The sequence below is a fragment of the Borostomias antarcticus genome (assembly GCF_949987555.1).
Source record: "Borostomias antarcticus genome assembly, chromosome: 5".
NCBI lineage: Eukaryota > Metazoa > Chordata > Actinopteri > Stomiiformes > Stomiidae > Borostomias > Borostomias antarcticus.
Genome location: NC_140238.1, coordinates 12,727,171 through 12,753,126, shown reverse-complemented (window position 1 = coordinate 12,753,126; position 25,956 = coordinate 12,727,171). Strand labels below are relative to the sequence as shown.

The 25,956-nt window shown below is 42.3% G+C and overlaps 1 protein-coding gene across 2 annotated transcripts in view; it reads right to left on the bottom strand.

Annotated features, from left to right (window-relative positions):
• gabrb1 (gamma-aminobutyric acid type A receptor subunit beta1) overlaps nt 1-25,956 on the bottom strand; it is a gene marked incomplete at both ends in the record, with an annotated part of 116,814 nt that overhangs the window by 68,505 nt on the left and 22,353 nt on the right. For both annotated transcript variants that reach the window (XM_084438543.1, XM_084438544.1), the window contains one exon: nt 8,434-8,654. In XM_084438543.1, the coding sequence (XP_084294669.1) occupies nt 8,434-8,654 (221 nt within the window). The remainder of the gene's footprint in view (nt 1-8,433; nt 8,655-25,956) is intronic.

Below are 25,956 nucleotides of genomic sequence, written 5' to 3'. Positions count from 1 at the left end.
TTTATTTTATGATGTTGTTGGTTTGATGTTGTACTATGCTAGTTGAGAAGCAGTTATCTAAATATCCTTGACATAGCCCCCTGGTCCATGGCGCACAGGAGCCTAGTCTCTCTCTCAAGATGCTCGCCATGACGCATGGCCATTACACTTCTACAAAGAATATTAATTAAATAAATAAATGGAACTCTGTGCAAGAGTATTTGAAGCTTACACAATTTTTGCCTGTGAACCAATTAGAAGCAACCTCAATATTTCAAAATGCCTGCTGTGCTTGAGGTCTATTGTAGAGTATTTAAAAAGTTCAATCTTCAAAGGTGACGGGGGTTAGCCAGTTCAAGAGGCTCAGCAGCATCGCAAAGCTGGCCCTGGTTCTGCCCCACTCAAATGCAGACGCAGAGCGAGTGTTTTCCATGGTGGGGCTCAACAAGACCAAGATCAGGAACAGACTGGCCCTGGAACCCTGTCCTCAATCATGACCATCAAGATGGCTAACCTGGAGCCATGCTTCAAGTGGGAGCCCTCCCCAGTGCTCATCATGGCCTCAAAGAAGGCCACAGGCCAGTACAACAAGGAGCACTCAGCTCAGTAGACCTATGGCATAGTAAAACAAAAACAGTTACAGTATATGTAACATTCTATTTCTTTAACCCTGAGCAGGATGGTATAATCCCACTATTTAAATGTCGCCAGATAAACCTGCACATATTGAACCATGTCTTGGGTCATGCTAGTGTGTTTACCGCATTGTTGACAATAAGGTCTAATCAGATCCCTCTGGTGGCCAAAACTGTTGTAGGTTGAGGGGTTAGAAATTATGAAACTTGGGAAATGTTTAAATGGTCATGTTTCTTACAGTACAACTACAAATGGTGCTCAGACCTCTGCCCATGAATGAATTTTGTAGTTCTTTTTGAGTGCTTGAGAGCATCATTCTGAACCCTTCGTCCCTATGACCTTCCCATCTCCAGATATGGCGGTATGGCCATGGGACGTGCCGTCATCGGGGCAGAGGTAAAAATGAATATTAAAGATGTGAGGACAGTCACCCCCCCAAAAAATGTCAGTCTCACTCCAAGCTTTTCTGAAAAGTTGGCAACCCTGAGAATGGAAACATGTGTCCTGGCTGCTGCTACTGGATTTGTATCTATTTATTTGGACAGGAAGTATTTGCAAGTGTGCCAGCTGGCAAGCTAGCTAACAGTAGCCACCTCACTAGAACAGTGTAGTGGTTGAGGCTGGCTAGCGAAAGCTAGCTTACTAGAACTGTAGTAGCTGTCTAGTTAATGGTAGCTAACATTATCTAGCAGCTAGCTTACCAGAACAGTAGTTAACTGGTTGCTAGCACTGTAGCTAGCTGTCTAGTTAATGGTAGCTAACGTTATCTAGCAGCTAGCTTACCAGAACAGTAGTTGGCTGGTTGCTAGCACTGTAGCTAGCTGTCTCGTTAATGGTAGCTAATGTTATCTAGCAGGTTGCTTACCAGAACGGTAGTTGGCTGGTTGCTAGAACTGTAGCTAGCTGTCTAGTTAATGGTAGCTAACGTAAGCTAGCAGCTAGCTAACCAGATCGAGTTGTTACCAGAACATAAGCTTACTAGCTAAAGTTAGCTAGCTAGCTTAGCACTTTCTCCACACACTAGGCTAACAGCTTTCGTTGTCATGGTTAATGTGAGACTGCGGGCAACTGACCGACCATCTTAACATGGCTACTCTCACCTTTCTTGTGTGAAAAAATGCTTATGGACTCCCGCTCTGCTGCCTTTTCTCCTGGCCTCTCTCTCCACTGCCCGGATTTATGTATGGGCTTGATGTTTATGATTTAACGTTAGGCTATTAGTGCTAGTATTTGACAGCCAGCCAGTATAGTGACGTTAATGTCAAAAGAGTTGAGACTTGCCAGCATGAACCATGGCATGGACCAAACCATTAAGAAGGGGATATTGCTCAGGAAATTAAAACTTTTTTCATCTGTATTGCATTATTTGTGGCTTAATTTGAATTCTGATCCAGCATTAGTGTGACTGATCTACAGTACATGCAGAATAATTTCGTCATAGAAAGAGGGACCTCTTGTTTTTTTGTGGGCCCTGCTTGCTTGTGGGCCCTTATAATCATCATCACCTTTCACCGCTAAACAACGGCGCTGATGCTGACTAATTACCACTCTGTCTAGATCAGTGAGCAATGTTTGGAGTGTAATGCAATTTAATGGGTGAATTATCAATCCTGGTGTGAAATTGTGATGGTTTGAATATACCCCACAAACGAACTAGTGTCTTAACTCTGCTGAAACGAAGGAAAGTAGAGAAAGTAGCTTTACTTCAAGAAACACACCTGTTAAAGAAGGACTCAGCTCGCATGGCCAATAGATTTTATCACACTATAGCATTCTCCTCAGCAGATTAGAAAAGTAAAGGAGTGGCCATTGTTTGCAAACGTAATTTGAAAATTAAGGTTTTGGATGTGTGGGCAGACAATAATGGGAGGATCACAATTGCCAAAGTAGAAATGTACGGGAGAAAGATAGCTATTATCTCAGCCTATGCCCCCAACAAATTTGATAGGGAATTTGATAGCACGCTTATGCAAGAGATGTTGCAATTGACTGAATATTCATTTATTGTTGGTGCTGATATGAATGCTGTCTGGCGGGCATCTGAAAGATCTAGTGCGACTGCTAATAAGGACCAGGAGCTGGTGACTGCGGCCTTACAGGCCTGGGCGGAGAGTTTAGGGTTGATGGATGTCTGGTGTACTTTTAATCCCACTTTGATAGATTACAGTTTCTTCTCGGCCAGGCACAAAACCTCTTTGAGGATAGATTTTCTTTTCTCTTCACCGCGGTTGTTTCAGAATGTTAATAATGCCACTCTTCTTCCTATGGCTCTTTTGGATCATAAGGGGTTTTTTGGTAATGTATTAGGGCAGCTCGATTAATCGGATTTTAATCTAGATTAAGATCTGGGCTGTCAACGATCATTAAAACAAAATAATCGCCATAAAACGATTTTGCACAAATCAAGTGCACCCTACACTGCAGAGCTATACTGTGCTTGACCCCTCCCCCACCCCCCAAAGCCCCAAAACAAACTCTTTAGTTCGAGTTGTCAAGCGAGGCGCACGCATGCTCCTCTCGAACAAAACAGGACAAGAAGATTATGGCAGCAGAAAGAGAGCCGCTGGTGGACGAGAGCTAAAACCACGTCAGTGGTGCGGAAACACTTTGGGTTCGCGGAGACAGATTTGGACCAAGTTGACACGGTGTGTAAAATTTGCTGCGCAGTCGTAGCTGCCCCTCAAAGTAGCCCTTCTCAGTCCCGTTGTCGCATTCCGCTCGCTCATGCCAGACAACAGTCCTTTGCCGGTCCATTCACTTTGCCGTCAAAATAAATCGGTGTCGGCCTATTTAGGAGGTCAGATAAACATGAAACTTCACTTACCTAAGCAAAAGGGTCTATTTTAACAAATGCTGGGTTTTGAAGCCTTGGCGCTACCATTAAATAACTTATTTAGACGCGTTCTGTCATAGTGAAATTATTTTTCCGAGGTAGTCTTCTTCTGTGATGGTGGCGGGGCTTTGAAGCTTCTTTATTTATCAGTTTTGGCACTTTTATTTATTAATCAAGGTCAAGGTTCACAATTTGTCTCCCATGGGAGAAATGTATCTAATCCAAAGAACATTGTTAAAAAGAAAAGCCAGTCAACATTTTATAAATTAATTGTTATTAAAGTCAATGTATAAGTTGATATGTTAAGAAAATGTTAAAACTTTTGATAAAAAAAAAAAATTCAATGAATAATCGTGTTAAATAATCGTGATCTCAATATCAATCAAAATAATCATGATTATGATTTTTGCCATAATCGAGCAGCCCTATAATGTATTAATTGGTTGTTAATCTAAAAATGCAGCTAGATGGCGCTTGAACTTCTCATTATTGGGGAATGAGGCTTACAAATTACAGTTTAATGCAAGATTTTCTGGACATTAATGTGGGCTCGGTAGGAGATCCCAGAGTTCTTTGGAATGCTGTTAAAGGATTTATTAGGGATAACACCACTCTATTTTCATCAAACATGCGCAAGGCTAGGGCTGCTACACTACAAAATTTAGAGGCAGACTTCGCTAGGTTGGATTCGATATTGCAAACAAATTATTCCAAACAGGTAGAGACTCAGCGTGACATTATTAAGAAGGAGATAAATAACATTCTGAAACAACAATCAGAGTTCCTAATACACAGGACTAGACAACGTGATTATTTTCACAACTCGAGACCAAGTCATCTTTTGGCTTCTAGAATCAGAACCAGTGAATCCTTTGCGGATATTCCATCCATCAGATCTAATGCGGGCAATATCACAACTGATCCTAAACAAATCAATGAAACCTTCAGAACCTTTTATTCTGACTTTTATCAATCAGAGATTTGACCGGACAGTGATAGGTGTGGTAACTTCCTTGACCAGGTGGACCTACCAAGGCTTTCAGAAGATGATGCTGTACTGTAAGTCTCAATTCTCCAATTTCTTTAGATGAACTGAAGGGGGCAGCACTTGCAATGCAAAGGAATAAATCTCCGGGCTTTAATGGGATACCTCCCGAGTTTTATGTAACGTTTTGGGACAAACTTTGCCCCACTAATGTTAGATATGGTAAGGACATCATTAGAGGAAGGAGTTTTGTCAAGATATGTTAACCTTGCACTAATTTCTCTATTATTAAAGAAAGACAAGGATCCGGTTGATTGTGCCAGCTATAGACCTCTGAGCTTGTTAAACACTGATGTTAAGATGTATGCAAAAGTGCTTGCCAGACGCATCCAAGATCACATGCCCACATTAGTTCATTGCGACCAGACAGGATTTATCAAGTCTAGATTGGCTGCTGATAATGTTAGACGCCTCCTGCATATAGTAGAAGCCGCGGCGGGTAGTAACGTATCGTCTGCAGTTCTTTCATTGGACTCTATGAAAGCCTTTGACAGGAAAATGTTGTACATATGGTCAAGGTTCTGTACTCTAAGCCTTCTGCTCAAGTTCTCACTGGTCAATTGTCATCTGCTTTGTTTCCTGTCTCTAGGTCCTCCTGGCAGGGTTGCCCCTTGAGTCTAGCGCTGTTCGCGCTTTCCCTAGAACCCTTAGCCCAAATGATTCGTCAATCTGGTTGGCCGCACCTCTCACCATCTGGCGTTATATGCTGATGATGTGGTGGTGTTTATGGAAAATCTACTTCAGTCGCTTCCCAGTCTGCTCTCCATACTGTATGTAGTGAGTTTGGTGATCTGTCCGGCTTCAAAATTAATTGCAATAAGTCTGCTTTATTACCCCTTAACGACACAGCTAGAGCACTACAATTTCCACCTAATATTACTGTTGTACAAAAATTTAGATATATTGGAATACAAATTCCCATCCCTAAATCGCATCGCTTCCCACAATTACTTAGAAATTTGGAATAAAGTTAAATTAGATTTAGATAGATGGGCCGGCCTTCCCAACTCTCTTCGAGCCTGTGTCTCGATTGTGAAAATGAATATTTTACCTTGAATTAATTGTGTGTGCTCTATGATTCCCCTTGCGCCCCCTGTCGATTATTGGAAGGGAAATCATTCTAGTATCTCACAATTCATTTGGAATAGAAAGCGTCCTCGTTTAAAAATGGCGACCTTGCAGAGAGGCAGAGGAGATTGAGGACTGGCAGTTCCTAATTTTAAGTTATATTTTTTATTCTTTTGTGCTTAGACCTCTTTTTGTGTGAGGTCATGCTGATATATCTGTTTCTTGGCGTGGATTGGAGGAAGATATTGTTCGGCCACGGACATTGCAAGGGGTCCTATTCTCCAACATGTCCAAATCACAATGCAAGCTGCGTTTTGGCCCAATAGTCTCCTTTCTTATTCAGACCTGGCGCACAGTTGAGTCCCTGTCTAAATATCTTGTAAATGGCATACGTTTTCTCCAGTGTTCCACAACAAGAATATAATGATTGGGGGTAGACCAATCACAGCATCTCCTTGGAGTAACAGTAACATCCGCTATTTAGGGGACATTTTTCAGGTTCAGGTTTACGTTCCTTTCAGGACCTGAGAGTCACTTTTGCCTTACCGACTTTCTCATTCTTTTTTTATTTACAACTTCGACATGCTCTTAGTGCACACAGTATTCCCCTACAGCAGGCTTTATCTATTCATCCTATTTATAAATTGATTACTACACAAAGAGATAATAGGGGCTTGGTTTCCAAATTATAATATTTTTTCCTGGAATCTTCTTATTCTGATTTAGCACTGGATAGGTTATGGAGAAGTGATCACCCCGGTCTAGATCCTGATTTTGAGTGGGAGCAGGTGTGGACAAATATCAGGGAGGCTTCCCGCAACCCACCCGGCTTTTCGTTTAGTGCTGTCATGGATGCTAATCTGGTCGAACGTGTGGTGATCGTTTATGCATTGTGGTTGAGGCAAAGTGAACGTGGTGCCCACAGGTATTGGGTACATCCTATCCTGCAAACAAACAGCGATTGTCCTCCATCTTGGTATCGAAAAATGTGAAAATCCCGCCTTGCGATGACGTCTTTCTCCGTCAAGACATCTGATTGGTCGGCAGCTCCGGCAACGCATCTGAAAGTTGAATATTTTTCAACTTTCGACGCTAGCAACGCAATGGGACAACAACGGAACCAGAATGCCATTCGGCTGCAGCCATTGAAAGTGAATGGCATCCGTCAATGTTGACGCATCAAACGCAAGCGTGTGAGCCCGGGGATAGACTGCATGCTATGAAACTGATAAATGATCAGTCAATGACCGTCTTGCAGCCTCCGCAATTTTAATTCCCCTGGTACTTTCATACATACAGTATGTTGTGGGAGTATCTACCGGTCGAACAGTTCTGGACTAAGGTGGCCTCTAAACTATCAGACTTGAAATCTGTAACTGTCCCAGTAACTATACCTGTTCTGCTACTGAATGACTTATCTGGACTTGGTCTGTCGAGGGCTGTAGGGCGGTTTGTACTTGCCGCCGCACGGCGACATTCGCAAAAATTACATTTTTTGATTTTCTGATTCGCGCGGCAACCCATTGGATCCCGCGGCGAGATTGGGGCGAACTGGGCGGCGAGAATTTTCTCACCGTGCCCGGTGTGGACATAACATAAGAAGAAATACTTCTTACGAACTTCTTTACTTCGTTGGTGAAGGAGGCCCAATGATGGTACTCTTCTACACCTCTATCATCGAGTCCATCCTCGCCTCATACATCACCACCTGGTACTCTGCCATTACAGCCAAAGACAGGGCCAAACAGCAGCGTGTCATCCACTCCGTTGAGGAGGTGATCGGCTGCAACCTGCCTTCCCTCCAGGCACCTGCACGACTCCAGGGCCCTGAAGAGGGCCGACCCCTCCCACCCCGGCCACAATCTCTTCATTTCACTCCCCTCTGGCAAGAGGCTGTGGCCCATCAGGTCCAAGACCTCATGCCACAGAAACAGCTTCTTCCCCACGGCCACCTGCCTCATCAACAAGGCTTTTGTCCCCCTCTGACTTTTTTAATCTTGCCTGTCCTTCAAGGTCATGCAGTTAAGCTCCTCCTTCACTGACAACATGTACACCTAAACTGAAGCAAAAGCAAATACCTCAACTATCTTTAGATTCCGGTTTGTTACCAGAAAACCAATTGCTGCGAACAAAAACACTGCACTGGAATGACCCTTCAAAAATTTACTAGCCCTGCCTGAAAGCTTGAAAAAGAGGGCACTGTACTGTATCTCAATAAACTGTCAAGTCATCATACTCCCCCTCCCCCCAACACACACCAAAGTGCTGAATCTCTTTGAACTCCAAAGCTGCATTATTGACAATGACCATCCTTCAGTTGTCTTTAACTCGGTGCACGGCTCGGTGGAACACAGCTCCGCACTGCTGCAGGAGCAGAGGCTGCGGTGGCGGCCGCATGTCGCCCAGGATGCTTGGCTTAGCATGCCACAGACTGCAGGGGAGCACAGCTCCATAAATGATTCCCCACCTGGGTCTTCCTCTCACACTTCAGAGGCAGAGAAAGAGCAACACTAGGCCGTTTGAGGAGAAGGCTTTGAGGAACTGGGGCCTCCTCCTGTATTATTCAACGCAAAAGTCCCAACGTTGATGTACAGTGGTCAACTCTGCACTTTTCCCCAACAAATGAATCAGGGTAGACAAACAGTTGGGGACTCACCTGTGGATAGTGATATTCACTAGTATCGCATACTGGCCCATACTGAGTAAATGGTATGACATACTGACCCAAATGTATGGGGACAAATGTCAGAGTACACACAATATACTCACAGCTGAATATACTGTATAGTACATACCAGCAGTGATTATAGTGGCATACACACACATGTACACACACTCAATATCATCAGACACACACTACTATCACACTTACCTGAGACCATAGAGCACCGTTCCGTCGGGGTGCAGTCTGATCATGCGGTTCTTCACCGTGACACCGTGGACAAAGGACTTCTTGTCATTGATGAAGTATGTGTCTGGGACCCAGAGCTGGTCAGCCACCCTATTGTCCAGAGTCAGGTTGAGGGGGATCCCTGTGTAGGACAAACGCTTGTCCCTCCATGACTGCTGGAAATACATGGTGATGGTGTAGTCCTATGGGAGAAGGCAGTAGGGCGGTTACTATAGGTACACACACAAGACGGCACACGGTGTTCTGTGTGTCTTTCACCTCTGTGTGTGTGCATGTGCTGTGTCTGTCATTCTGTGTCAGTCTGTGTCTGTTTATTACTGTTTGAGACCGTGTGTGTGTGTGTGCGCGTTTGTGTGCTGTGTCTGTCATTCTGTGTCAGTCTGTGTCTGTTTATTACTGTCTGAAACCGTGTGTGTGTGAGAGAGTGAGAGAGAGGGACTGTGTATATACAGTATCGCATGTGTATGTGTGTATCTGAGAAAGAGAGAGGGAGAGAGATGCTGCGTTCCAGTTGCCTCGGACGTCACAATTCTGAGCAGGGAATGACGTCACACCCAAGTCGACCGCGTTCCAGTTACAGTACAAGTCGAAAAACTCACTTTAGTTTACTGATCTTTGTTAGCAATACCAGTTCTAGCCATGTTAGCCATTGTTAGCAATACCAGCTGATAACAACGCACTATGTGGTATTTTGCGCATACAAACACTGTAGCAACATTTCCAAAGATAGAGGTTGGACAGTACGGTGTGTGTGACTGATTTAACGAGACAAAAAAAAGACAGAAGCGCTAATAAACAATATTAATCCAGCTTTAACTTATTGTTGATGCACGGAGCAGCCATCTTGATTTTGAGGTCAGAGTTACAGTATGGTCAGGTCAGGTCAGGTTCCCCTGACTTTTTGAGGCAGAAATCCTAGTTCAGCGGGGGTTCCTGTTTTTTAGTTTTTTATTAGACCTTTATTTAACCAGACCTTGAGATAAAGAATCTCTTTTTCAAAAGCCACCTGGCCAAGAGGCAGCAAATTACAATACAAAAGGTTACAATACAAATGGCATACATACAATAAATAAAATAAGCTCAAGTTAGAGGTATAATAACTGATTTAAAAGCAGTGACAAACCCCAATGCTTTCAAGTTCCTTATCCTTGAGAATTTCAACAAAGCTGTCAAACGGGATCAGTTCAGACAATTTTAAGTCAGCTTGCAAGGAATTCCATGCAGAGGGAGCAGAATAGCGAAATGCCTTTTTCCCCAACACTCGAGGACTCGAGGACAGTCAGTGTAAAGAAGTCAGATGATCGTAAGATGTAATGTCCTTGATTCCTAATTAGGTAGTTTCCTAGATAGGACGGGACAACACCAAGGAGAGCTTTATAAATAAAAGTCAACCAATGAGTGTATCTCCTATCAATCAAAGATGACCATTCTGCTTTTTTATACAAAGTGCAATGATGGGTCAGATTTTTACAACCAGTGACAAACCGCAAAGCACAGTGATACACAGTGTCCAGAGAACGTAAACAGGTGGCTTAAGCGCGCATGTACAATAGGTCACCATAATCAAGCAGTGGCTGACAAGTTGCTGACACAAGATATTTCCTGGCTCGACGGGAGAAACAAGATCTGTTCCTAAAATAAAAGCCCAATTTTACCTTGAGTTTAAAGTTAACAGTTTGCCAGTGAAAGTCTCACTTCCCAATGTCAATAGAACACACCAAGAGAGATGTGTATGAGAGTCTGCAACCAATGATTCAAAAGATCGACTGTCAGACAGTAGGTGTTGCGCTGCAGTCTCCCACACAGTGCACCCCATACTGCTGGAGGTGGATTATGTTCAGTTCTTATTAAACAAGAGCAACTAGCTGTTCCCCCTGTTCACTCCTTAGAGATAATGAGGCCCCTTCTTTACCTGTGTCCAAAACCCCTGCTATCAATAGCTTGCAAATGGAACACAACATACAGTACACAGTTCTCAATTTATATTGTTATCCTTGACTGATGCATAGCATCTTAAGACCATTAACGTGACAGAAAGCATTGGAGTTGTTGAAAGTGTATTTCCTATTAGTAGGCCCTAATGAACAGTCTCATTTTCTCAAGTATGGACGAATGGACTCGGAAAGTGTTTAAATTAGTCTACATGGCCTTGGGTAAGTTAAAAAAATATATATAAAAAAAAATAAAAGTCAACCAATCCCTTAAAACCCAGATATGGGGTTGATGGATGAAAAAGTGGTTAAGGTCAAAGAAAGCCTCGGTGATGTAACCTAGTTTGGGTTGGGTTTGTAAGCTTGGATACACCATTGGTCATGACTTATCAGTCAACTAATCAAATTCATAGATCAGAGGTCAATAGATCAAAGATTTAAAGGGCATATGGCAGGTTGGAGACCCTTGTGAGTCAATGTGTAGGAAAATGATGTAGGAACTAGAATTTCATAAAAATGTATATATAATATACACTACAGTGATCTCTGGAAGTGTTTTATTACTACTGCATCTAAAAAATCCCCAAACCGGAAGTGACGTAGCAGAAGGGAGTCCGGTCAAGTTTGGCAACAGTAGAACAGCAAAACAATGGCTAGTTTTGAGACTGAAGAGGTTGTAAATGTTTATGCAGACGCATATGATGGACCACAGCCTTAATTATGAGCCAGCTAGGCGTCAAAGAGAGCAGGATCAACCTAGGGTTAGAAGAAATAACAGCCAGAGGAGAGAGATTGAGTTGTGGTGTGAGGAGAACCAGTGGAGAACAGGGCAGGGCTGAGTTTCCCAGAGGCATCGTAGCGCTACGTTAGTAAGATACGGCGTTCAATCGTAGCGCTACGATGCCTCTGGGAAACTCAGCCCAGGTGTCTTGGTGAGTGACCGGCGTTAGCTAACCGTATCTGTGTTCACTTTAGCTATAGGCCTAACAAATCAAACAGGTTATTTATGAATTTGAGCTAATGTAATCATGGGTATATTTGTGGATAATATCAATTTGGAAATAAAATTAAAAAGTCATGTAAAAAACAGCCACGTGGATAATAGGCTAGGATGGACTTGAACTAGTAGGCTAGCTTATTTAAATCTTACAGCTTCCCAAACAACTACACTTCAAATCATAACCCAAACAAGAGTAGACCCTTCAAGTTACAAGCAGCAACAGTATAATTTCTTTATATTTTCATGTAGAAAATCGGAGTAAAGGGCACGTAGCCTATTTTTGTCTTTGGCAAGTGGCCATGGTAAGCGGGATAGCCTACACTCCGAAAAATGCCGTTTGCAGAGGCAGGCTTCGCTCGTGGGATAGTCTAGCCCCCGCATCGTGCATTATTTTTCGATAACAGCACACCTCGTTGTGTATTGGCCCTTACATACAATAGCCTAGTTAATATAAATTTGCAAAGAATAACGAATCACGCACCAACAACAAAAACAGCCAAGCGAACAGACTAGGATGAACTTGAACTGTAGCCTATTCGCTGCTTACAGGTTCCCAAACAAGAAGGCTACGCACTTCAAAGTACAGTATAACCCAAACAAGAGTAGACACTTCAAGTAATATTCTCTATTCAATAATCTAATTGTCAAAATATTGATCGCTCTCACCCGTTCCTGGAGATGCTTTGATCCAAAGAGCCGGTTTGTAATCCGAATGTTCCCGTTTCCCCATGCCCTATGCTGTATGTTCGCTCTCTGCGGACAACATAATAGGCCTACCCAACTCAATATAGGGTTATAATATAACAATATAATATGTAATATGTGGATTAAAATAAACATTTTTTCAAAAATAATACATCCATAGGGCTTTGCGAAGGCTGCAGATTAAAAGTATTGCTTTTCCATAAAAAATGATATTTTGTCTGAAATTATTATATTATGAAATTTTGACGGCCAGACAATGACGCTCTGTTGATATCATACCAGCCAATAGTATTACAGCGTTGGTACTGCGTGCTGGGTTACCAGGTACTATTCTAGCTTCACCGCTGTGAGATTAGCAGTAGCCAGCAAACGTCAACTTCCATGAATTAGCAGCATTATAGATCTTGGTTAGCATCAAGTGTGTGTGCGACTATAAAAGGGCAGCTTTTCCGTCCACTTCTACTCACTCTTTTCAGCTAAACGTTTGGTAAAATGGTTGAGTTTTGTCATCCTGCTTCTCCGCCTGAGCCCCGGCGAACCATGCGATATGAATCTCAAAAGCTCAGTGACCGAAGAAGGAGCAAAAGTCGGATAAATATCGGGCCAGCCTTTGCTCGTTGGACGGAGTTTCATGGGATGAAGTTGCATGGTGACATGGCTACTTTTCTACTAGACCGGTAAGCTAGCTAACTAGCTATTGTTATCTTTCTTGGAATCTGCATAGCCAGACCTAGACCTGGTCCAGGGCGATATCCTACGGATAACGCCCTGTTACTCTCAATGCAATTTGCCTATGAAAGCGCTTCATCGGCCCGGTCGTCCGAGTCTACAGACAAAACCGTTTCGTTACTCACCAAAGTAAACACATTGTTGGAAAGATGAAAGCCTTTTCTCCTAAGTTGCTACAGTTTGTAGTCCCCCACCTTTCAAATAAAAGGCAAATTTGTACACTTAAATGTTTTATATCCACAGCGCATCGACTGTCTTCTTCTACCGGCGAATCGGCGCTCTCCGCTTTGTTTAGCCTACTCACTGCTGCCGCCCATGTCGGGGATGATGCATTACATCTTAAATGGTGTTGAGAGACTTTAAGATGTAATGCATCATCCCCGACATGGGCGCCGGCAGTGCGTAGGCTAAACAAAGCGGAGAGCGCTGATTCGCCGGTAGAAGAAGACAGTCGATGCGCTGTCTGTAGACTCGGATGACCAGGCCGATGAAGCGCTTTCATAGGCAAATTGCATTGAGAGTAACAGGGCGTTATCTGTATAGATATCGCCCTGGACCAGGTCTAAGCCAGACCTAACGTTATCTCCACACTACAGCATCTAATGTAACTTATTACATGGCACTCTGAAATACTTGATTGTGATTACTGATTAGTGTTACGTTATGTTCCTCTCGGAGTGAAGATCTTATCACAGTATGACTGAAACGGTGCATTCTCTGGCATTTTGGCAACCAATACGTTGTGTTGTTGGAGTTCTTATATTTAGACATTAGATGGGGAAATAATCCACATACTACATATAACACCTTTAAAGCTGGTAATGTGGATCTTCATTGCTGCAGTATTTAAAACTGGCGCGACATTCTAGAGCGTCTTTTTTCCGGCCTCTCCCCGTTCTGCGCACCTCCTAGAAAACCAATAGTGTGCTCCCGAGAACGGCCATAGGGGCCATCGATAATACATTTAGGCTACCATTTATATTAACAATGGAAGGAAATATAAGGAAGAGAAACAGTAGGCTACATTCAATAACAATTTCAAGTGACTTTCAACAAATTCGACCATGCAGCAGAGGCGAATGGCTATAGCCTACGCTATAAAAGGTATAAGGTATACCTTTCGGACGCGTAATAGGCTACACAATGATCAATGCGTTCCGTCTCTTTCGATTTGGTGATCTATTTATTTACAATACCATATAGAGTAGGCTACAAGCTCACCTTTGCATAGGTCACTGTTGTCCATATCAGGTGTCTATTCATCGTTATAGTCCCGCTATAGGCTACTACAGTAGGCCTATAGTCAAAACTGCTCATTAGCCTAGAGCTGACTATCTAACACAAATGCTCCACCTTGTGTTTTAAGCAAGGATAAATAAAACAAAAATGAAATGTTCATAGGGTAATTCGATCATTTGACCATTCAATTAATTTGACAGAGTAGGCCTACACCTAATGTGTCACATCACAACACTGTAGTTTGTCATAGTGGTTACTAGGCTATAGGCCAAATCTGTTTTGAAATAGGCTAGCCTAATGCTCCTCTAAGCAAGGGCGTTTTTGACCGGAGCATATATCCAGTTTTGTGTCGTGATGATCTAACTGATGAAGACGTGGCCTTGCCTTGTCTAAACTTGAACTGGCTAATATAGCTAGACTATGAAGAAAAACCCTGAATCTGATTGCTATAGCTCAAATAACTTAAAATCACCTGTTTGTGTAGGCTGTGTGAAAACAGCATTAGGCCTAGTACGCCGTTAGCCAATGTGAAGACAGCATTACGCTGGCTATCTTTCAGATGCAACACATTAGGATAGCTGTGTGAATGGTTTACCATAACAAAAATTAAGTTAATGTTAGTTTGCTGCAGTATATGCTGTTGCAGATAGCTCATTCTGGATTCAACAGTTCGCTGTGTCCATAGACGTCCGTGGCTGCAACAGCCCGCAGGGTCAGGGACTCCCCTGTCTATGCTACATCATCGCTGAAATATGACAAAAATGACAGTTTTTGGCACACAGCTTATAAAGCCACCTATTTTCAACCATATTTCTGCCCTTGGTGTCTGTAAAGATGGATTTTTTTCAGATTTTATTTTTTAAGAGGAGACACTACAGTTGAAAATGATTTTTTTTTTCCTTTAAAGATATCCTCATGAATTTTTACCAGTTTAATCTTCACATCAAGATACATGTTTTTGTATTGCACATTCTCTATCAAAAAAAGTGTAGGTATGCAAATTAGGCAATAACTCATTTAATATGCGTACATTTCGGTACCTACTATCTAAACAATGGATAAAGTCGGGTTTAAAGTTTTACTTTTGTTTTGACAATATACTAAAAACGTAAATATTTACAGCTGGGTTTGTGAATACAAGCTTATTTTCAAAAGATATTGAAAAAAGACTGCATAGACCCATTAAAAACACTTTTTGGGCATATTTTCAGACAGGAAATGCAACCTAAAATGAAAAGACAACAAGATATTCACAATTCCAGCTGTAAATAATTGCAGAATACATCTGAGAATCAGTATGTAAAGTTTAGTGAATGCACCTGCCCTGGAAGTTGAGATAGCAGGTACTGAGTGACGTCAGGTACTGAAAAAACATAATTTTAAGAAAATGTCCGATAAAGTTGAGCATTAGCAATTCATATGCTTATTTCACAGTTACAACAATTTGAAAAATAGCAGTTTTTAATCAAGTCTCACCATTTCTCTGTTAATGTAGTGATAGTATACATGTTATAGTTAAAGAAAAAAATCTGAAAATTGAAGTTGGGAAGAAAAAACACAATTTTGACTGTAGTGTCTCCCCTTAAGTTGGCCTAATCATGAGATCAAAAATGTGAATTCATAAAAAGATTCAACCTGCAAAATGCTCTTTAATGAAAAGGAATCATCATCATTTCGGCAGGGCCATAGAAACATTGTCCAATATCCCAGGGTAACTTTCCTTGCCTATTGATTGTTCTGTATCACAGCCAGGGAAAGGAAGAGAGTCTGTGGAATAACAATAACAGAGCTGATCATTATGTGACAAAAGCGGTTGCCAAGGTGCATGAAGTACGCCCAAGGTTGTTTAGAAAAAGATGAGCAGCTGACATTTTACGGTGCCTACAGCAGCAAAAACAGCATGAACACTGCAAGGAATGTGAAAAAGGAAATACCTTCATTTTTATTTTCAATCAAAATTGTAGTCTGGGTTTTTGTCCACCTATAATTCAATTATATATCTCTTTTTGTCTCATCTCCTTGTTACAGTAACTAGTTCTGATACCCGTTGGAGCACACACATCACTAATTCGCATCGCCCACTAAGGTGAGGGTGGTCTCTGGTAAGAGAAGATCTCCATGGAGAAACGCCATGCTGGTCAGAATAGAAAAGAGAGAGTGTCGAAAATCTGAACGCAGATGGCGAAAAACAAATCTCCATGTTCATTATGACATATATAAAGAGAGACTTCGCATTTATAATATGGAGCTGAGAAATGCACGACAGACCTTCTTTTCTGACATCATCACCAAAAACCATAACAATGCGCGTGCTTTGTTTGCCACTGTTGATAGGCTGACAAACCCTCCTGTGTCAGTAGCCTCTGAACTTCTATCCACCAGGGCCTGCAATGAATTTGCCTCATTCTTCACTGACAAAATTCAGAAAATTAGACAAGCAGTTAGTGCCTCCATTCCAGGTACAGGACATGTGTCGTCACAGTGTCCACTTAAAATCAATAATTGTACCATGACACAATTTAATCCGATCAACCATAAAACCCTGGGGGACACTATACAATATCTGAAATCCTCCACCTGTTGCCTTGATGTTCTACCTACAGACTTCTTCAAAACTGTATCCAACTGCATGGCCTCTGATTTACTACAAATTGTAAACACATCTCTTCTTTCAGGTGTGTTCCCACATACCCTGAAGACTGCAGTCATCAAGCCACTCTTAAAAAAGAATAATCTAGACAGCTCACAAATGAACAATTATAGGCCCATATCAAACCTCCCATTTCTAAGCAAAATAATTGAAAAGGTTGTTTTCCAACAACTGAATAACTTCCTGGCACTAAGTAATGGCTTTGATGTCTTCCAGTCAGGATTTCGACCACATCACAGCACCGAGACTGCTCTAATTAAGGTATTTAATGACATCCATTTAAACACAGATAATGGCAAAATCTCAGTCTTAGTATTACTGGATCTCAGCGCTGCGTTCGACACGGTAGACCACAACATACTACTAGGCCGACTGGAAAATTGGTTGGGAATTTCTGGTACAGTGTTAGATTGGTTTGAATCCTACTTAAAGGACAGGGATTATTTTGTGTCTATAGGCAATTACAAATCTGAGCTGACAAAAATGACCTGTGGAGTTCCCCAAGGCTCCATCCTGGGGCCTCTTCTGTTCAACATTTACATGCTCCCACTAACTCAAATTATGGAAAACAACAAAATATGTTACCATAGCTATGCAGATGACACACAAATTTATATCACTATATCACCAGGAGACTATAATCCCATACAAGCGCTGAGTAAGTGCATTCAACAAATCAATGATTGGATGTGCCAGAACTTTCTCCAACTAAACAAAAATAAAACTGAAGTAATTGTCTTTGGAGCCAAAGAAGAACGATTAAAAGTCAGTGCTCAACTTCAATCAGTAATGCTAAAAACCACAAACGAAGCCAGAAATCTTGGTGTAGTCATGGACTCAGACCTGAATTTCAACAGCCACATTAAGTCAATTACAAAGTCAGCCTACTATCACCTGAAGAATATATCAAGGATCAAAGGATTTATGTCGCAGAAGGATTTGGAAAAACTTGTCCATGCGTTTATCTTCAGTAGACTCGACTACTGTAACGGCATGTATACAGGTCTCTCTAAAAAATCGATCAGACAGCTGCAGCTGATTCAGAACGCTGCTGCTCGAGTCCTCACTAAGACTAAGAAAGTGGAGCATATCACACCAGTACTAAGGTCTTTACACTGGCTTCCTGTCTGTCAAAGAATTTACTTTAAAATACTGCTGTTGGTTTATAAAGCACTGAATGGTCTAGGGCCAAAATATATTTCTGATCTGCTCATATGCTATGAACCATCCAGACCCCTCAGGTCGTCCGGCACAGGTCTGCTTTCTGTCCCCAGAGTTAAAACAAAACATGGAGAAGCAGCATTCAGTTTTTATGCTCCACATATCTGGAACAAACTTCCAGAAAACTGCAGGTCTGCTGCAACTCTTGGTTCTTTTAAAACAAGCCTGAAGACTTTTCTTTTTGCCACTGCTTTCTAAGAGGAGCTATGTTTATCAGTATACTGCACTGTAACTTTTATTCCTGTATTCTATTTGTCCTGCTTTTTGTTTAAATGTCTATAATGACTTGCTTTTTGTTTTAATGCTTTTAATTTGTCCTGCCTTTTGTTTTAAATGTCTATAATGTCTTGCTTTTTGTTTTAATGCTTTTAATGTCTCATGTAAAGCACCTTGAATTGCCCTGTGGCTGAAATGTGCTATATAAATAAACTTGCCTTGCCTTGCCTAATTGGCCATTTAGTCATCCCGTGTTCATGGAAATGTGGTGTCGAAAATGTTTTACGGACACACACATACATGTCTGTAGAGTTGTTTAGCTGTCTTCTATACAATCTACTGTATAGCGTGTGTGTTTGTGTGTGTGTGTGTATATTGTAATGGATTTTAACTGATATAGTCAAAAAGGATTTACCAAGATTCGCTCAAACAGGTTAAGTCTGGTTTATTGAGAAAACAAACGAGCGCAAGGACTTCCTGGACAACGCAAGCTTGTCCTGAACCTGTTCGGCTTGGAGGTAAGACATTTTTTATTTAATACTATACAGCAGGTGTTTCTGGATGTCGCATCATTGAGTGATGCATTACTTGTGTCTCTGCCTGCTTGCCTGCCTGAGTGTCACACTCCTGACTCGGTTATTGTAGGCGAGCAGGCAGGCTATTCATGGGTGGTTATACAGGTGGTTATATAGGCCTACCATTGGAAGTTGTGTAGCCTAGTCCACTTGTCACATTCTCTAGCGGTTTCTTGTCACCACTAAAGCTTGTTATCTTGCTTGTCATCTTGTTATCTTGAGTTGCTCTCTTGTCTATTACCGCAACATTGCCATTCTCATGTGTTATTATAATTTGTTGCCTGCATTATATCATTTTGACTATTTGATGGGATTACGCATCTTTCTCTCTCTCGTAGACTGTGTGTAGGCGTGTGTTGCAGTTTACCACGAGTTAATATTATTTTCGGTATTTCAACTGAAAGGCATTTTTCTTAGCATGCACTGCTATATATTATATACTATAATATTTGGGCGGTTTTTTATCACATTGGGCGGCTTTTGAGCTGTCATTGGGCTGGAAAACATCACACCAATCTGGCAACCCTGGGAGAGAGAGCTATTCATTAGCTGTTGTTTTAGAATTTTCTTATAATCGGCATTCGCTTTGTCCATGCCACTGTGTGCGGTGAAGACTGATTCTAGCCATTCCCAAAATTTCTCGAACTGTTCATCGGATTTTTGTTTACAATATGTGATACGGTCCCAATCCATTTTCTTAGGGAATCGAGCCTTGATTCTGTTCAACAGCGCAGCGTTTTTAGCCGGCAAAATCGGCATGAGAAAAAGGCAACGTAATGTTGCAAAACGGATCTTTCACATCGACCCATTTTAACCCAAGCACTTGTCGTATGATCATGGCGATTTCCTCCGCGTGAGGCTCATACATTCGAACTAAACTGTTAAAAAGATTTTCAAACTCGTCAATGTCTTTAGTTGGATCGGGCAAGGTTTTAGCTACATCACGCAGTTCATCAGAACGCCACGGTCTATAAACCCTGATCTCGGGGGTCGAGGCAGCGTAGCCAGCTGCATCATCTAGTTGAGACGGTCGGGGACTAGGATTTGGTCCCTGCAGACTATCACTAGCCAGTTGTAGTTGTTCCAAATGTGACTGCCGCTGGTAATTTGGTCCTCAACTAGGCATTTTCATTTTTCAGTTTTTTACAGATTATGAAAGTGCAGATTGTAAGCTTTCAAATGAGGTCTCATACATTGAAATCTGAACATATTTGAAGAAGATATGCTTATTTGAATGCTAGTACTGCCAAATCAACTTAGCTGAGAAATCTCCCTCCAAAGTTCTCCAAAATTTTCACACCTCTGACTGCCAGGTAATGGGCGTGAACAATGGCCTGGTAACCCCTCCCCCAGCCACTCCCCCACTGGACGATCTGTCATTATCTGTCAGAGTGGCTGTCAACTTGGGGTATTACCTGAGAGTGGCTGCCAAGTGAGGTGCTCTCTCACTGATGACCCCACACTCTTTGAGTCAGTATTAATCTTGTGTTGTGAATGCAGTTAAGAACAATATAAGATGAAGTTCAAATTTAACGTTCATTATTGTCACATACATGATATAAAGTACAAGCATAAGTAGTTAAGTGTACAAAAAAAGGCAATTGTCTAAGTGTTAAAGTGTACAGTCAGTTGTCTGTTTTATAGACAAGGTGCATAGTGTTCATTGTGATCAAGTGTACAACAAAGTAATAACAGTCCCCAGCTCAATACTCAAGGTAATAACAACAGTACTCAGCTCAGTATTCAATATTCTAACAATGCAGTCTGTGCAAGTGTGGGCAAGTCTGTGCAGGAGAACAAGCAACGCTTCAGTACACAAACAGGAAAACAGGAAAGGCTGTGGCCTTTCTCCTGCAGTGCTGTCCGTCCTGATGATCTGCAGTGAATCTACAAGCGGACAGTCTGCAGAGCTGCTGTGGAGTTTGGCGGGGGACATGTGACGTCTCGTCCCTCATCAGAACAGAACTCTCTGATCTTGTCAAAGAGATACGTCTGTCTGGCCATGTCCAGTCCGGGTGGGGCTTGCACAAGAAGACCTTCTCTGGGGGGCAGGACATCAGGCTTGCGCAGCAGCTGAAACTCGACTGCCGGTGCATCACGGTGTTCTCTGGCCACAACCATGCCAGGTCTCTCAGCATCAAAACTGCAATAGAATAGAAGGAAGAAAGTACATTAAACTATTGCCCACAGTACTGGCACTCCATATAGATAAAATAGTACCAGAATGTGTTGATTAAATAGACTAGCTAATGCATGATAGGATGAACGTATTCTCACCTGTTGTGCAAAATCAAAGCTGTAGTGTATAGTGATCTTCTTGCTGGCTGGTATGGAGGGGCCAAGGGAGAGCTGCAAATCCTCACCTTTTTGCTCATCCTGTAACCAAAACAAAAAACAAAGGTGTCAGACTACCATAGCTCTCATGCTCTCTCATTCTGTTTCTCTCTATAATATAGCTACCTAGCTCGATATTAGCTGCCACGCTGGCTAGTTTAGGAACAAAGGGCTAGCTCAGCTAACTAGCATGTTAGCTAACGTTAGCTAGCTAGCCTTTGTTAGTTTGTTATGCTAGCTAGACTTAGTCACTTGTTTAGAAAGGAGCTTCTGCTAAACGACTAACGTTAATGTAATGTAAACAGCACAGATAGTATAAAGATCAGCTTACCCCAAAGCAAAGCAGAATGCTTGGCGGTGGTGTGAATCTGGTACCTCGTTCGCGTTCGCTTGGGCAACTTGCTTTGCTGATACAGTCATCTCTGTATCACAGGTCATCAAGAATAAAACTCTGTGTACGAACGAGTCCTGCTCTGCTGGAGTTTTAGCTGCTCTTAAAACTCTTTCCATGTCCTGGATGCCATCCCCGTCTTCTCTTTAGCAAAAGCTGTAGCATCCATGGTTGAACTAGGGACCGAATGTAAACAAAGGTGGCGTGTTGTTTGGGAAGGGTTGGGGGCGGAGAACCCGGAAGCAATAGCCAATGAAACCAAATCATGCTAATCGATCTGCCCGCCCCCAAGCCCGGCTCGAAATCAGCTAAAAACTAGCTTAGTTTGCAGACTAATTAAACGTATTTCGTGAACCTAAAACTGTTGTCTGTTATAGTAAGTAGGTTCTTCACAACTTCAACTTTGGTAATACCCAAAAAAACAAAAACAAAAGTTTTTTTAGTTATTTTGCCCCCTAGCGCATTTCGGGGTTTGCCGAGTTGCGGACCAAATCACCAGCCGCTGTCACAAATTGAACTTAGCCTCAGATATGGCTCTAGCCAATTCTTCCTTCCTTATCTGTTCTTGTTTAGTGTAATATCTCGTAGAAGATGCGATAGCATGGACGGGAGAAGAGGGTGGACCTGGAAGTACAGGTCGGTCGGGAGAAAGGGGCGCGCTTAATTCGTATTGCGGAGGCGCCTTCATGGGCGGGGAAGAAGGATCGTTTGGCGCAGAGGCAATACTGGGAGGGGATACGGCAGAGAGAGAAGGGACGTGGCTAATAATGGCGGGAGCATGAAAAAGGGGAAGAACAACAGCCTGGTTGGGTGGTGTGAGCACGGGGCAACGAGTCGAGGGGGAAAAATCTATGTCAGAGTGACTCAATGGGGGAAGCGGCGGATACGCTGTCGGCTGTACAGTTTCTTTGTATTTTTTCTCTGACCTCAAAAACCCTTCCCGCGCTACTGCCTCCCAAATTTTAAACGCAGCCCAATCGATGTCATTACTACTTTTCCTCCCCAACTTAGTTTTCTCAAACGCTTCTAGTTGAGCCCTAACGTTGGCCAAGGTTTTAACGCTAAGCGTACCAGATGGAGACGGAAAACTGCTATACTTATTCCATAGCGGAATCTGCCAACAGTCACTAGCAGAATGCTTTAGAGCAACAATCTTAGCTGGACCAGACAATTTGAGAATATCAAGCGGTGAGCTCGTAGTCGAACCCATAATGCACAAGAATACCTAACGAAAAAAAATAAAACAAAGGACACTCTCCCACACTCCTACGTAACATGGAGATGAACGTCTCTCAGACTACTCACTAACAGTTACGATTTACGGCCCTCAAAAACAGTGTCGGAAAAAATAAACAATTCTTTTACCTGGATAAATAGGCGCGCTTAACAACACATACAAGACAGAGCCGAAACTCAAACAGTAAACAACAAAGACGAACAACCCCGTGCAGGGACACAGAACTCAAAGGACGAACAAAGGCCCACGTTAAAACAAGCAAAAAAATATATGCCTGCCCGGCTGAACATACATCAGCCCCTTGGTTGGAAGCTTAACTCGTAGTTACTACACCAACCACCCGGTATAAAGGGGAAAACGTTTCTCCAAGAAATGCGGATCGGACACTACCAAATCACTCCCAGTAGCATACAACGGCTTGCGGTTTGAATTACATCCGCGACCGGCCAAAGGGGAAGCCCGTTCTGTGCCAACTTTGGCGCATTGACTCAACACCAACTCAACCGTTCTAAACTGCAGCCGATAAACAACCTAAACTGTACATCAACTGCAGGGGAACAAATGAGTCACAAGACCAAAATCACACTTCTACTGAAAAGCAAAACCCCTAGTAACGAAACAAGGACGAAGTCAAAGAACAATACAATATCATATTTTGTTATTGTTTGTTGAGTTACAACTACTTAGATCGATACCACCTACTCCACCCCCCCCCCCGGGGAGTTTGTTTCCAACAATACGCCAGACCAACGACACAATCCGAAACGAAAACAAGGCAAATACAACTCAAAACCATAAGAGGGTTCGTTCAAACGTACCTGTGAGTTCAGAAAGCCAGTGAAAGAACTGGGGAAATAATCTCAGCGTGCGCTCTGGCGCAAGAGAGAAAATTGACTTTCCAAGCCCATCTATGGACCGACACGTCTGTCGACCAGTCCATCCACTGGAATCCCGAATCAGCACAACAGGCAGTCCTCCCTTTCATCCGCGTCGCCAATTGTTGAAGAAGTTCTGATCTTAAGTCAAAAAAGGATTTGCCAAGGTTTGCACAAAAAGGTTCAGTCAGATTTATTAAGAAAACAATACGATTGCAAAAGGACCTCAGGATAAATCACAGAGTGGTTCATCAGAAAGAAGTGCCGCCTCTTGGTCAGCGCGGCCTTTATTCTCAAGCAAAACACAGGTATATCGCTTTGAGGATGTGATTGGCTAACCCATTGTACGTCATATGAAATGGCAGGCGTGGTCGAGAATACAGACACGTGACATGAGAAAAGGCGGTAATTTCTTGGAGACAAAGGGACAAAGGATGGTTATTCTGGAGTAGACAGAGTTCTAGGTGTGTGGACCTCCTGGAGGTCATCCTGTAGGTTAGCACAGCTATGTGAACGGTTGAGGGAGGTGGTGAATTACAAAAGGAGAGAGAGGACAAAGGTTTAAGGTGTTTGGAATAGAAAGGTCTTGAGGCCAGTTGTAAATTCTATGACAATGTGCCCGTGCGTGTGTGCGCACATTGCGTGCCACCCGCTGGCTGCTGTGGGTAGTGCTAATCATTATCACTAATTGGCCAACTGTTGGGCCATAATTAACTTATTTAAAAATGTGACACTCTCACTGTGTACTCGGCACCCCTAGCAGTACCCATGCCAAATATGAATGCTCTCAGGCTGATAGTGTCTGAGAAAAATGGAAACAGACAGACAGAGATACAGCCAGTGATAGACGCAGAGTTTCTCATGTATGAGTTAGATTATATGCAGCCATTGCCTTTGAAGATAAAAATTGTTACAGCTATACCAGGGAATTTTATATCGCACCAGAATTGTATAGCTGTGTTCAATCAGTTCCCTTTTTAGATGTTTTATCTGAGGTCAAATAAGGCAGTTCTCTACTGGGACCCAATTTATATTCTTTTTTTCTAATATGCTGCTCCGGTTTGATTCAAATGACAGCACTGCAACATGTTTTGCCAAACTGAGTACTTGTGGATGGGACTCAAGCCCCTGATGGGAACAGGGACAAACAAGAACAAAGGATTAAAAATGAATGGATATCATTTTTACCGGCCTTACGAAAAGCCTTGTAGGCATTTTGATGAAATGCTCTTCAAAATGCTTCACTTGACTGCTGGTAACTTTCTCAGAAGGGCTGGTTGGGGAGAGTTGGATCACTCTCATCCTATCAGTCTGATCCGGGTTGCACAGCTGCAGTTATGATTCCTCTCACAGCACTCCAGCTTCCCAGCATTCCTTGCAGTTTGCAAAAATGCTTATGCCGGCATTTCAGAACATGCTTGAGGGAAATAAACCGGGGCCAAAAGCATATTGGAAGGACATGTTTTACATTTTCCTGTTTTTCAAAGATTAAGGAACAAATCACATCACTTATCCAGATGCAAGTCAAATGTTAATGTAGTGAACTGTGAACAACAAAGTGCTGTTTCCATTATGATTTGACTCCAAAATACAATTGCAGTTATTTGGGGAAGCATCATTTTTTGTATACAATATGAGATTTAGTAGCTTGATGTGAACCATAATGTTATGTCAGACTTCAGACAACATAGGAAGATCTGTTTCTTGAATACTTTTGCTAATTTCTCCAGAAAATCAAATTAGAAAATACTGTAGGTGGTGTTCTCAGTCGGGGTTCTTTCCGTTAAAAGTGCATACTCATCTGCAAGGGACTTCTTTCAATATCTAACATATACAGTATAATGAATGTATACAGCTCATGTGAACTTGTAGATACAATGATCCATTGTATCATGCTTTACATGACTTAGCTAGACAACACAAAAGTGATTATAGAAATCTGAAAAATACAGATTTAACCCACTCTCTACCATCAGTGTAAACCAATAGATAAAAAAGGATTAAGATTTGTTAGTGAGCAACATAAACCTGCGATGACAGCTTTCAGCGAGAAAAATGCTGCTTCATAAAGACTGTTAACAGAGGATAGGAGGAGGAAGAAGGAAGGAGGAGGAGGGGGTGGTTGGGGGGGTTGCAGCCCTGCCTCATTGGAGATGAACACTTTCCTTGGAGCCTATTATTAGAAACAGCTGTTCCCCCAGACGCACGCTTTCCCATCATCACTCTGGCACCTCAGCATTTCCACAGCACATGAAACAGCCTAAACGTGAGCAGAATACTGTTATGCATATGAGCTGCGCTAAAGCAGGACAAAAGAGAGAGAGAGAAAGAGAGCTAGAGAGAGAGCTATCTAGCACCACTGCTGCTGCACTGCACTCTCT